The 15,082-nt window shown below is 36.1% G+C and overlaps 1 protein-coding gene across 2 annotated transcripts in view; it reads right to left on the reverse strand.

Annotated features, from left to right (window-relative positions):
• The window catches only part of LOC117520612 (endothelin receptor type B-like), a 74,561-nt gene that overhangs the window by 11,526 nt on the left and 47,953 nt on the right, over positions 1-15,082 (reverse strand). For both annotated transcript variants that reach the window (XM_034181924.1, XM_034181923.1), the window contains 3 exons: positions 8,438-8,587; positions 8,207-8,340; positions 7,983-8,091 (listed from right to left, as the gene is read on the reverse strand). In XM_034181924.1, the coding sequence (XP_034037815.1) occupies positions 7,983-8,091; positions 8,207-8,340; positions 8,438-8,587 (393 nt within the window). The remainder of the gene's footprint in view (positions 1-7,982; positions 8,092-8,206; positions 8,341-8,437; positions 8,588-15,082) is intronic.

Genomic DNA, 15,082 nt, shown 5'->3' on the forward strand with positions numbered 1-15,082 from the left:
TGTACAGATTTTATTTATTTTATTATGTCCAGAGATCAAGGATCCAGTGACCATGTACAGATTTTATTTATTTTTTTATTTATGTCCAGAGATCTAGCATCCAGTAACCATGTACAAATTTTGTTTATTTTATTTATGTCCAGAGATCTAGGACCCAGTGACCATGTACAGATTTGATTTATTTTATTTATGTCCAGAGATCTAGATCCAGTGACCGTGTGCAGATTTTATTTATTTTTATTTATGTCCAGAGATCTAGGACCCAGTGACCATCTACAAATTTTGTTTATTTTTATTTATGTCCAGAGATCAAGGATCCAGTGACAATGTAGAGATTAGTTTTGTTTTTTATGTCCAGAGATCTAGGACCCAGTGACCATTTACAGATTGTATTTATTTTTCTTTATGTCCAGAGATCAAGGATCCAGTGACCATGTAGAGATTTTATTTATTTTTATTCATGTCCAGAGATCTAGGACCCAGTGACCATGCACAGATTGTATTTATTTTTCTTTATGTCCAGAGATCAAGGATCCAGTGACCATGTAGAGATTTTATTTATTTTTATTCATGTCCAGAGATCTAGGACCCAGTGACCATGCACAGATTGTATTTATTTTTATTTATGTCCAGAGATCTAGGACCCAGTGACCATGTACAGATTTGATTTATTTTTATTTATGTCCAGAGATCTAGATCCAGTGACCGTGTGCAGATTTTATTTATTTTTATTTATGTCCAGAGATCTAGGACCCAGTGACCATGTACAGATTTTATTTATTTTTATTTATGTCCAGAGATCAAGGATCCAGTGACCATGTGCAGATTGTATTTATTGTTCTTTATGTCCAGAGATCTAGGACCCAGTGACCATTTACAGATTGTATTTATTTTTCTTTATGTCCAGAGATCAAGGATCCAGTGACCATGTAGAGATTTTATTTATTTTTATTCATGTCCAGAGATCTAGGACCCAGTGACCATGCATAGATTGTATTTATTTTTCTTTATGTCCAGAGATCTAGGACCCAGTGACCATGTACAGATTGTGTTTATTTTTATTTATGTCCAGAAATCTAGGACCCAGTGACCATGTACACATTTTGTTCATTTTTATTTATGTCCAGAAATCTAGGACCCAGTGCCCATGTACATATTTTATTTATTTTTCTTTATGTCCAGAGATCTAGGACCCAGTGACCATGTACAGATTGTGTTTATTTTTATTTATGTCCAGAGATCTAGGATCCAATAACCATGTACAAATTTTGTTTATTTTTATTTATGTCCAGAGATCTAGGACCCAGTGACCATGTAAAGATTTGATTTATTTTTATTTATGTTCAGAGATCTAGGGCCCATGCAGTGACCATGTACAGATTTTATTTATTTTTATTTATGTCCAGAGATCTAGGATCCAGTGACCATGCACAGATTTATTTATTTTTATTATGTCCAGAGATCTAGGATCCAGTAACCATGTACAAATTTTGTTTATTTTATTTATGTCCAGAGATCAAGGATCCAGTGGCCATGTACAGATTTTGTTTATTTTTAATTATGTCCAGAGATCTAGGACCCAGTGACCATGCACAGATTTTATTTATTTTTCTTTATGTCCAGAGATCTAGGACCCAGTGACCATGTACAGATTGTGTTTATTTTTATTTATGTCCAGAAATCTAGGACCCAGTGACCATGTACACATTTTGTTCATTTTTATTTATGTCCAGAAATCTAGGACCCAGTGCCCATGTACATATTTTATTTATTTTTCTTTATGTCCAGAGATCTAGGACCCAGTGACCATGTACAGATTGTGTTTATTTTTATTTATGTCCAGAGATCTAGGATCCAATAACCATGTACAAATTTTGTTTATTTTTATTTATGTCCAGAGATCTAGGACCCAGTGACCATGTAAAGATTTGATTTATTTTTATTTATGTTCAGAGATCTAGGGCCCATGCAGTGACCATGTACAGATTTTATTTATTTTTATTTATGTCCAGAGATCTAGGATCCAGTGACCATGCACAGATTTTATTTATTTTTATTTATGTCCAGAGATCTAGGATCCAGTAACCATGTACAAATTTTGTTTATTTTTATTTATGTCCAGAGATCAAGGATCCAGTGGCCATGTACAGATTTTGTTTATTTTTAATTATGTCCAGAGATCTAGGACCCAGTGACCATGCACAGATTTTATTTATTTTTCTTTATGTCCAGATATCTAGGACCCAGTGACCATGCACAGATTGTATTTATTTTTCTTTATGTCCAGAGATCTAGGACCAAGTGACCATGTACAGATTGTGTTTATTTTTATTTATGTCTAGAAATCTAGGACCCAGTGACCATGTACAGATTTTGTTCATTTTTATTTATGTCCAGAGATCAAGGATCCAGTGACCATGTACAGATTTTATTTATTTTTCTTTATGTCCAGAGATCTAGGGCCCAGTGACCATGCACAGATTGTATTTATTTTTCTTTATGTCCAGAGATCTAGGACCCAGTGACCATGTACAGGTTTTGTTTATTTTTATTTATGTCCAGAGATCTAGGACCCAGTGACCATGTACAGATTTGATTTATTTTTATTTATGTCCAGAGATCTAGGGCCCATGCAGTGACCATGTACAGATTTTATTTATTTTTTTATTTATGTCCAGAGATCTAGCATCCAGTAACCATGTACAAATTTTGTTTATTTTTATTTATGTCCAGAGATCTAGGACCCAGTGACCATGTACAGATTTGATTTATTTTTATTTATGTCCAGAGATCTAGATCCAGTGACCATGTACAGATTTTATTTATTTTTTTATTTATATCCAGAGATCTAGCATCCAGTAACCATGTACAAATTTTGTTTATTTTTATTTATGTCCAGAGATCTAGGACCCAGTGACCATGTACAGATTTGATTTATTTTTATTTATGTTCAGAGATCTAGGGCCCATGCAGTGACCATGTACAGATTTTATTTATTTTTATTTATGTCCAGAGATCTAGGATCCAGTGACCATGCACAGATTTTATTTATTTTTATTTATGTCCAGAGATCTAGGATCCAGTAACCATGTACCAATTTTTTATTTTTATTTATGTCCAAAGATCAAGGATCCAGTGGCCATGTACAGATTTTGTTTATTTTTAATTATGTCCAGAGATCTAGGACCCAGTGACCATGCACAGATTTTATTTATTTTTCTTTATGTCCAGAGATCTAGGACCCAGTGACCATGCACAGATTGTATTTATTTTTCTTTATGTCCAGAGATCTAGGACCCAGTGACCATGTACAGATTGTGTTTATTTTATTTATGTCTAGAAATCTAGGACCCAGTGACCATGTACAGATTTTGTTCATTTTTATTTATGTCCAGAGATCAAGGATCCAGTGACCATGTACAGATTTTATTTATTTTTCTTTATGTCCAGAGATCTAGGGCCCAGTGACCATGCACAGATTGTATTTATTTTTCTTTATGTCCAGAGATCTAGGACCCAGTGACCATGTACAGGTTTTGTTTATTTTTATTTATGTCCAGAGATCTAGGACCCAGTGACCATGTACAGATTGATTTATTTTTATTTATGTCCAGAGATCTAGGGCCCATGCAGTGACCATGTACAGATTTTATTTATTTTTATTTATGTCCAGAGATCAAGGATCCAGTGACCATGTACAGATTTTATTTATTTTTTTATTTATGTCCAGAGATCTAGCATCCAGTAACCATGTACAAATTTTGTTTATTTTTATTTATGTCCAGAGATCTAGGACCCAGTGACCATGTACAGATTTGATTTATTTTTATTTATGTCCAGAGATCTAGATCCAGTGACCGTGTGCAGATTTTATTTATTTTTATTTATGTCCAGAGATCTAGGACCCAGTGACCATCTACAAATTTTGTTTATTTTTATTTATGTCCAGAGATCAAGGATCCAGTGACAATGTAGAGATTTGTTTTGTTTTTTATGTCCAGAGATCTAGGACCCAGTGACCATGTACAGATTTTATTTATTTTTATTTATGTCCAGAGATCTAGGACCCAGTGACCATGTACAGATTTTATTTATTTTTATTTATGTCCAGAGATCAAGGATCCAGTGACCATGTACAGATTTTATTTATTTTTTTATTTATGTCCAGAGATCTAGCATCCAGTAACCATGTACAAATTTTGTTTATTTTTATTTATGTCCAGAGATCTAGGACCCAGTGACCATGTACAGATTTGATTTATTTTTATTTATGTCCAGAGATCTAGATCCAGTGACCGTGTGCAGATTGTATTTATTTTTATTTATGTCCAGAGATCTAGGACCCAGTGACCATCTACAAATTTTGTTTATTTTTATTTATGTCCAGAGATCAAGGATCCAGTGACAATGTAGAGATTTGTTTTTTATGTCCAGAGATCTAGGACCCAGTGACCATGTACAGATTTTATTTATTTTTATTTATGTCCAGAGATCTAGGACCCAGTGACCATGTACAGATTTTATTTATTTTTATTTATGTCCAGAGATCAAGGATCCAGTGACCATGTACAGATTGTATTTATTGTTCTTTATGTCCAGAGATCTAGGACCCAGTGACCATTTACAGATTGTATTTATTTTTCTTTATGTCCAGTGATCAAGCATCCAGTGACCATGTAGAGATTTTATTTATTTTTATTCATGTCCAGAGATCTAGAACCCAGTGACCATGCACAGATTGTATTTATTTTTCTTTATGTCCAGAGATCTAGGACCCAGTGACCATGTACAGATTGTGTTTATTTTCATTTATGTCCAGAAATCTAGGACCCAGTGACCATGTACACATTTTGTTCATTTTTATTTATGTCCAGAAATCTAGGACCCAGTGCCCATGTACATATTTTATTTATTTTTCTTTATGTCCAGAGATCTAGGACCCAGTGACCATGTACAGATTGTGTTTATTTTTATTTATGTCCAGAGATCTAGGATCCAGTAACCACGTACAAATTTTGTTCATTTTTATTTATGTCCAGAGATCTAGGACCCAGTGACCATGTACAGATTTTATTTATTTTTATTTATGTCCAGAGATCTAGGGCCCATGCAGTGACCATGTACAGATTTTATTTATTTTTATTTATGTCCAGAGATCTAGGATCCAGTGACCATGCACAGATTTTATTTATTTTATTTATGTCCAGAGATCTAGGATCCAGTAACCATGTACAAATTTTGTTTATTTTTATTTATGTCCAGAGATCAAGGATCCAGTGGCCATGTACAGATTTTGTTTATTTTTAATTATGTCCAGAGATCTAGGACCCAGTGACCATGCACAGATTTTATTTCATTCATTCATTCATTCATCTTCTACCGCTTAGTCTAATTAAGGGTCGCGGGGGGCTGGAGCCTATCCCAGCAGTCATAGAGCGCGAGGCGGGGTACAACCAGGACAGGACGCCAGTCTGTTGCAGGGCCACAAATAGACAAACAAACATAGACACACACACACACACACCTATGGACAATTTTAAAGATTCAAATCCACCTAACCCGCACGTCTTTGGGTGTGGGAGGAAACCGGAGCACCCGGAGGAAACCCATGCAAACACAGGGAGAACGTGAAAACTCCACACAGAAAGGCCATGGGAATTGAACCCACGACCTTCTCGCTGTGAGGCAACAGTGCTAGATTTTATTTATTTTTATTTATGTCCAGAGATATAGGATCCAGTGACCATGTACAAATTTTGTTTATTTTTATTTATGTCCAGAGATATAGGATCCAGTGACCATGTACAGATTTAGTTTATTTTATTTATGTCCAGAGATCTAGGACCCAGTGACCATGCACAGATTCTTTTTATTTTTATTTATGTCCAGAGATCTAGGACCCAGTGACCATGCACAGATTTTATTTATATTTATTTATGTCCAGAGATCTAGGATCCAGTGACCATGCACCGATTTTGTTTATTTTTATTCATGTCCAGAGATCTAGGACCCAGTGACCATGCACAGATTTTATTTATTTTTATTTCTGTCCAGAGATCTAGGATCCAGTGACCATGCACAGATTTTATTTATTTTTATTTATGTCCAGAGATCTAGGACCCGGTGACCATGCACAGATTTTATTTATTTTTATTTATGTCCAGAGATCTCCAGTGACCATGTACAAATTTTATTTTTATTCATGTCCAGAGATATAGGATCCAGTGACCATGTACAGATTTTGTTTATTTTTATTTATGTCCAGAGATATAGGATCCAGTGACCATGTACAAATTTTATTTTTATTTATGCCCAGAGATATAGGATCCACTGACCATGTACAGATTTTATTTATTTTTATTTATGTCCAGAGATCTAGGATCCAGTGACCATGTACAAATTTTATTTTTATTTATTTCCAGAGATATAGGATCCAGTGACCATGTACGGATTTTGTTTATTTTTATTTATGTCCAGAGATCTAGCATCCAGTGACCATGTACAGATTTTATTTTTATTTATGTCCAGAGATATAGGATCCAGTGACCATGTACGGATTTTGTTTATTTTTATTTATGTCCAGAGATATAGGATCCAGTGACCATGTGCGGATTTTGTTTATTTTTATTTATGTAAAGAGATCTAGGATCCAGTGACCATGTACAGATTTTATTTTTATTTATGTCCAGACATATAGGATCCAGTGACCATGTACAGATTTTGTTTATTTTTATTTATGTCCAGAGATCTAGGACCCGGTGACCATGCACAGATTTTATTTATTTTTATTTATGTCCAGAGATCTCCAGTGACCATGTACAAATTTTATTTTTATTCATGTCCAGAGATATAGGATCCAGTGACCATGTACAGATTTTATTTATTTTTATTTATGTCCAGAGATCTAGGATCCAGTGACCACGTGCAGATTTTATTTATTTTTATTTATGTCCAGAGATCTAATATCCAGTGACCATGTACAGATTTTTATTTTTATTTATTTCCAGAGATATAGGATCCAGTGACCATGTACAGATTTTGTTTATTTTTATTTATGTCCAGAGATATAGGATCCAGTGACCATGTACAAATGTTATTTTTATTTATGCCCAGAGATATAGGATCCACTGACCATGTACAGATTTTATTTATTTTTATTTATGTCCAGAGATCTAGGATCCAGTGACCATGTACAAATTTTATTTTTATTTATGTCCAGAGATATAGGATCCAGTGACCATGTACGGATTTTGTTTATTTTTATTTATGTCCAGAGATCTAGGATCCAGTGACCATGTACAAATTTTATTTTTATTTATGTCCAGAGATCTAGGATCCAGTGACCATGTACAAATTTTATTTTTATTTATGTCCAGAGATATAGGATCCAGTGACCATGTACGGATTTTGTTTATTTTTATTTATGTCCAGAGATCTAGCATCCAGTGACCATGTACAGATTTTATTTTTATTTATGTCCAGAGATATAGGATCCAGTGACCATGTACGGATTTTGTTTATTTTTATTTATGTAAAGAGATCTAGGATCCAGTGACCATGTACAGATTTTATTTTTATTTATTTCCAGACATATAGGATCCAGTGACCATGTACAGATTTTATTTATTTTTATTTATGTTCAGAGATCTAGGATCCAGTGACCATGTACAAATTTTATTTTTATCTATGTCCAGAGATATAGGATCCAGTGACCATGTACGGATTTTGTACTTACGGTTACTTACTAAATTCTTAACCATTGCTGCCTTGGTAACTTTGAGAGAAGTGCCGTATTCAGGCTTCATTTGTCCCACCCAGGTCGCAACAGTCTTGTGCATGCTGCACCCCCTTACCCGTCCATGGGTTGGCTGACTGTTAGGTGAAGTCTGATGCTGCCAAGAGGGCGACATTAGAGTCGCCTCATTAAAGCTTTGCGTTTGTCATCAATTTTTAGGTTATGATACCGTGGTGTGCCTGCTTACCTGAAAGCAGTTTTTGAACTTCTGACTGACAAAGTAGAGGGCAAACGGGTTAATGCAGGAATTGAGGGAGGCCATGTTGATGCCAATGTAATTCATCACTAAGAGGAAGCTGGTATAGAAGGGAGCAGAGTAAACAGTGGAAGAAAGTCACAAAGTGGAGAGTAATGGCTTCTTGTGGAGTATGTACATCAGGTCAGTGTGTGTGTGTGTGATGTCATGCTTACCTGAGCAGCTCACAGCGGTAGGGGTCATTTTGGTCGTACAATGTCATCTTCAGAATTTGGCTGAGGTGAAGTGGCAGCCAGCAGAGAGCAAAAATCAACACAAGACAGAACACAGTTTTTGCAACCTCCTTTCGCTGCACACACAAGAAAAATGAATATTAAAGCCATTTGTTCTGCAGGTTTTACAAATTACGATGACTGAGTGAATGCAACGGGCTTTTGCAAGTGTACCTGTTTCATATGGTCATTGAGTGCAATGTGCATGCCTTTTTTACGACTGAGCATTTCGCAGGACATCAACGTGTAGAAGATCCCAGTGCAAACCACTGGAAGGCAGAAATAGAAACCAAACAGCCACCAGTCCTTTACATCCCTGTAAAACTGGATAAAGAAAAGACACTTAAAAAACACAAACTAACAAAACAAACAAGCCAAAAAAAAAACAAAAACCTATGCGGTTACCTGGTCAAGCAAATACTTGAACAGTTCATTCTAACTTGAAAAGTTGTGGCCAGATTTGGACCAATCTCAGGGAAATGTCTGAGTGTTAGTCAAGGAGAAAATGATTTGATTTTAGGAAGAAAAATAAGTTCTTATATATAGGGGATATTTCAAATGGGAGAGTGTGGTGGTTTGTAGTATGACTTTGGAGGTGAAGAAGATAAAGATAGTGAGGTCTGATTCAAGGGTCAGATGGTGGAAGCTGAATGAAGACGAGCCATGTGAAATTCAGGGAGGATGACTAGAAAGTACTGGAAAATGGTGAGGTAGACAACTAGGAAGGTACTTGGTGTGACATCTGGGCAGAAGAAGGAAGACAAGGATACTTGGTGGTGGAGTGGGGAAGCATAGAAAAGTATAAGGAGGAAGAGGTTGGCAAAAACTAAATAGGATAGTCAGGGACATACGGTAGTGTTCAGAATAATAGTAGTGCTATGTGACTAAAAAGATTAATCCAGGTTTTGAGTATATTTCTTATTGTTACATGGGAAACAAGGTACCAGTAGATTCAGTAGATTCTCACAAATCCAACAAGACCAAGCATTCATGATATGCACATTCTTAAGGCTATGAAATTGGGCTATTAGTAAAAAAAAGTAGAAAAGGGGGTGTTCACAATAATAGTAGCATCTGCTGTTGACTCAAAACTATTATGTTCAAACTGCTTTTTTAGCAATCCTGTGAATCACTAAACTAGTATTTAGTTGTATAACCACAGTTTTTCATGATTTCTTCACATCTGCGAGGCATTAATTTTGTTGGTTTGGAACCAAGATTTTGCTCGTTTACTAGTGTGCTTGGGGTCATTGTCTTGTTGAAACACCCATTTCAAGGGCATGTCCTCTTCAGCATAAGGCAACATGACCTCTTCAAGTATTTTGACATATCCAAACTGATCCATGATACCTGGTATGTGATATATAGGCCCAACACCATAGTAGGAGAAACATGCCCATATCATGATGCTTGCACCAACATGCTTCACTGTCTTCTGTTTTCTTCCATGTGTCTCTGTTTTTTTTGTCCATTTTAAAGCATTGGAGATCATTGTAGATGAACAGCCTATAATTTTTTGCACCTGCGTATAAGTTTCCCCCTCTCCAATCAACTTTTTAATCAAACTACGCTGTTCTTCTGAACAATGTCTTGAACGTCCCATTTTCCTCAGGGTTTCAAAGAGAAAAGCATGTTCAACAGGTGCTGGCTTCATCCTTAAATAGGGGACACCTGATTCACACCTGTTTGTTCCACAAAATTGACGAACTCACTGACTGAATGCCACACTACTATTATTGTGAACACCCCCTTTTTTACTTTTTTTTTTACTAATAGCCCAATTTCATAGCCTTATATAATAGTGTGCATATCATGAATGCTTGGTCTTGTTGGATTTGTGAGAATCTACTGAAACTACTGGTACCTTGTTTCCCATGTAACAATAAGAAATATACTCAAAACCTGGATTAATCTTTTTAGTCACATAGCACTGCTATTATTCTGAACACTACTGTAGTACAAGAAGCTCCAGAGTAGGTGAAGAGAGATGTGGCAAAGGCTAAGGGCCAGGTTTATATTTGAGCTGTGAAGATGGAGGGAGTACTTTGAGGCACTGATGAATGAGGAAAAAGAGAGGGAAAGAAGAAGGCTGGATGACGTGACAAAGGTCAATCATGAAGTGCAACAGATTAGTTAGGATGAAGTGAGGACAGCTATGAAGAGAATGAAGCATGGAAAGGCACTCGGTCCAGATGAGATACTGGCAGAGGCATGGAGATGTTGAGCATAGCTTGCAGAGTTTTTAACGTGATGGCTTAACCTTAGAGTAGCTGAATGGGGTCATTTATGACATGAGCTGGGTATTTACATGTGCCATCATGATATTTTTAATCAGAAAAACGTGTCCTACCATGAATTTGTCAATCCTCTCCAGTAGCTTTTCATAGTTTACAGGAATTAGCATATTGGTGAAGCAAGGATAATGGAAAGTTGTGTGGGGTCATTTATGCTTCCTAAAACATATGTACAACTCCAAATCATAAAAAAAGCTGGAAGGATATGGAAAATGCAAGTTAAAAAAATCAACTGAAGCACATTCCAAAATAAGTTGGGACAAGAGTAATTCATTCTGACTTTAAGGGATAAGTCATCACTTTTCAAGCCACTTTTCTTGAGACAAAGCAGGGGATGGATACATGAACAGTTCATGTTCATGTATCCATCACTTTTGACAAGAGTCAGATAACATGGTTTGAGTGCAGTGTTTCATTTTGAGATCTGTGGAGTTGTGACACAGTTAACTTTGTACAGTTTATGTTTAGAGATTTGAGAAATTGAGCCACAGTTTCTGGAAATGTGTTTTGAACATTTGGGGCAAAACTGTAAGACCTTAAATTTGGGACACTGGTTCAGAGGTCCTGAATTCTTCATATTGAAGAAGTTTACTTTCTTTCTTAGTCATGTGTAAGTTGTGTTCCGGGGTCCTTTTTCATCTTTGTTTCTTGGTTCTATAGTTTCACATTTGTCCCATAGGGGTGTACCCTCTGTTTGGAGACTAAAGTTTGGTTATCGCCCTGTCTGTGTCTCCCTGAGTATCTGTGGATGTGGCACATCCACTCTGTTTTCCTTTCAGCACAGCTGCACATCGTTCAATTAAGACACACATCTGTCTTCAGTTTGTTCATTGTCCTCACAGTATGTAAGTTCATGTTTTTTATCATTTTTTGGCTGTTATCATCTGCATCCTCTCTGTGATTGTTCTTTTGTGTTTATCCTTCAGCCTGACTTTTCTGTTTATCTGTACCAAGACTGTCATCTTTTGTTCTTTGATAATAAAATCTGTTTATTTACTGGGGCGATTGGCAAGTAAATTTGGCTTTGCACCATTTTTTTTTCTCACAGTAGGCCAAAACAATAAAACATCACATCTTCATCAGGCCAACCCTGATTTTTACCCGATGGCCATCAAATATGGCCAACACAAGTCCAGTCCTATTACATTCTTGGGACACAGACCTTGGACAAGTTCAAAGATGGCTAACATTGACCTATTTTAAGAAGTTAAAATGTCACATTCTGTTTTTTTTTTTGTTTTGTTTTTTTTTGAGGAGTGGGGGTGACAGCCAATCAGAGTAGAGCGGCACAGTGACGTCAGTGGCTGGTCTAGCAAGCTTCAAACTCTGTTTCGTTTGTGTGTTAATATAACCTCTTTGTCATATATTATGTAAAGGCTCGTGAGAAATAAACACTTGTAAAACTGAAAATGCTGTTTTTGTAACCTGATAACACCTCTGGAGGGATTTACAAGACATTTTGTGAAAAATTATTAGACTTTTGCTATTATAAGAAGAAAATTCATCCAGATTAAGTCAGTCATTTGCACCTTTTTCATGATTTTTAACATTTTATTTATGCACACTACATATATTAATGACATCTCACTTTTTGATCTCTTGTGTTTTCCAGTTTTTAAAACCTATGTTTTAAATGTCACTGTCTGTATTGTATTTTACTTGTTTGCTTTGTGAAACACTTTGTAATGTTTTATCAGTGAAAGGTGTTATATGAATAAAATTTACTTACTTACTTAGATTTAATTAAACTGTTGTTTTCTGAAGCATGTGATCATTACAGCAGCCAATCAAGAACACAGAGCATGATTATGCTGCCACATTACATTGTGAGGATTTTGCCTTTAATTGATTTCTAAACATTTTAATGGTATATTACAGAATTTGTTCATGGACTTTTTAAAATCAGATTGTACTTCTCATAAAAATATGTAAAACTATGTTTTGACTCAACAATGATTACGTTTTAAAACACACTTTTATTCAACAAAAGACAGACATTTATAGATATAATGGTATTTATTGACCGTGATGCACTGATTTGATTTATGTCTTGCTAGTTGTTCAGGTTTTTCATAGAATCAGTGTCTTAGAAGCAGTGGGAGGTTAACTGTACTTTCAGGGGACATTTGTATAGTTGCTGACTTGAGAACTGTATTTCTAAAGCAGTGATCATATTTTTTTAATACAGGCTTTGAATCCTTTATAAAAATAATTATTTTTATGAAGGGAAACAATGAAATTAAAAAACAGTGCCGACCACTGGTTTAACACTGTATCAATGGCGCCATCTAGGATGGCCATGTAGGACGTCCTACATGGCCGATTTGATTTGGTCACAAGTGCCGGTATTATTATTTTATTATTAAAGGTTAAAGTGGTGGACTAAAAACCAGAGGATCCTCTATTCAATACCCAAGTTTTTCCCATTGTGCAGTTGAGCACCTTGCATGGTGGCAGGCTGATATCGGTGAGCATGAATGGGTGAATATGAAGCATCATTGTAAAGCACTTTGACCTTCTGCTTCAGATGGAAAAATGCTGCAGAAATGCTGACCAATATTTACAGACAGTAAAGACAGTAAAGACAGTGTGTTTGGGCTCAAATCGTTGCATCCACCTTAACAATGTGATGTAATGTGCTGATGTCTCGAACATATCGAAGCTAAAAATACAGTCTTGTGGGAAACTGAGGTGTTACATTCTGCAAGAAAATGTTATACTCATTCCTGTAATCCAGTTTCAGCCCAAGACTGAAATCTTGGTGCAATTATTGCCTCAAAATGTACAGGTTATATCACGTCGAGAACACATTGTGCATCCTTTTATCCCTAAACCATAGCAGAAGTCAGAGGACACTTCTCCATGCCTCATCTGGAGAAACTTATCAGCACTTTTGAAATGTGAATTTGTTTTGTTTTAAATAAAACAAATATTCACAACTTGGAAACTCACACTCACTCACTCATCTTTAACCAATTACTCCAATTAAGGGGTCACTGGGGCAGGAGCCTATCCCAGCAGGCATAGGGTGTGAGGCGGTGTACACCCTGGACGCAAAGCCACATACAGACAAACAAACACATTCACACCTGTACACACACCTACGGACATTTTAAAGTTTCCAATCATGTGCATGTGTTTGGATGTGGAAGGAAGCCGGAGCACCCAGAGGGAGGTGCAGCTTGGTAAACATATACAGTGACTATGAAAAATGATTAGATTGAGATTATTCAACATGCAGTGTTTATGTACTGGATTAAGATCATTTTTTTTCCTGTTTTCAAGAACAATTCTTTTGAATTGGAACAACATAAAATTGGGGACATTTCTTCATGTGAATAAAAAAGAACCTTGCACAATCTTCAATTTTTTTTTCCAAATGGGTACAAATATTATGGCTGCAATTTCTTGCAAAATGAGCTTGGAGACATTAAACTCTTCTTTTGCCATTGTGATTTTATTATTTTTTTAATTTGTTGTTAGAAAAACAACCAATGCCATGCTCAGATGTAATCTTCATGGACATGTCATGCTTACAAATTTCATACAACTATTACAGTTTGTCGTAAATCTTCTGAAAAGAAACATTTTGCATGATTTATATTTACATGTTCTTCAGAATAACAATCTTTTAGCTTCAAACACCAGCTTAGTGACCAATAGTCAATAGTGACCATAGTGGCATGGGGCGCTTCTAGAACTTGCCTTTGGCATTGGGGGTAGGGGTTTGGGTTAGGACATCCTTAATATCCCATAACCCATCACACTAGAGGCCTAATGAACCCAAATGCCATCCGAATGAAAATCTGACCTCCATTTGGGCAAAGTCAAGGCACAATCAAAACCTCCGACGGCAATCTGAGTGCACTCCAAACAGCCCAAATGTAGAGCACATGCTTTCTACTCTCAGGGTGTGTTTGAGGTGGAAAAATATTGAACAGCAGTCGAACTGCATTCTGACTGCTTTCTAAATATTCTCACAGCATCAAAACAGCATTCGGAACAGTCTGATCACGCTTGAGAGATATTCACCATGATCAGGCATGTCAAATCCTGCTGCCATGTGCCAGGGATGAGCTGTACATGCACCTACACTGGATCCCATTCAAGGTGCACTAAGGAAATATTGTTATGTGCAATGTCTATGGCGCACATTCATCTTGTGTACTAGACATGAACATTGCACAATCAAACCAAAAGCACTGTGTGTCAATGCGTCACGCTCATCTGAATGGGGTGTTTAATTAAATTAAATTAAATTAGCTTATAATGCGCCAAATCACAGCAAAAGCCATCTCAAGGCGCCTTACATAAAACAAGTAAATGTAAACTTTAACAAATAATTAAAAATGAATAAAAAATCAAATACATGAATAAAAACAGAAGTAAAAGAATAAAACAAATAAAAATAAAAACTATTCATAAGGAAGAGAATAAAAATAGGTTTTCAGTCTTGACTTAAAAATGTCCACGGACTGCGACTTCCTCATGGTCGCAGGAAGACTGTTCCACGGGGTGGGTGCAC

This window comes from Thalassophryne amazonica, chromosome 11, assembly GCF_902500255.1.
Source record: "Thalassophryne amazonica chromosome 11, fThaAma1.1, whole genome shotgun sequence".
In the NCBI taxonomy this organism is placed as follows: Eukaryota; Metazoa; Chordata; class Actinopteri; order Batrachoidiformes; family Batrachoididae; genus Thalassophryne; species Thalassophryne amazonica.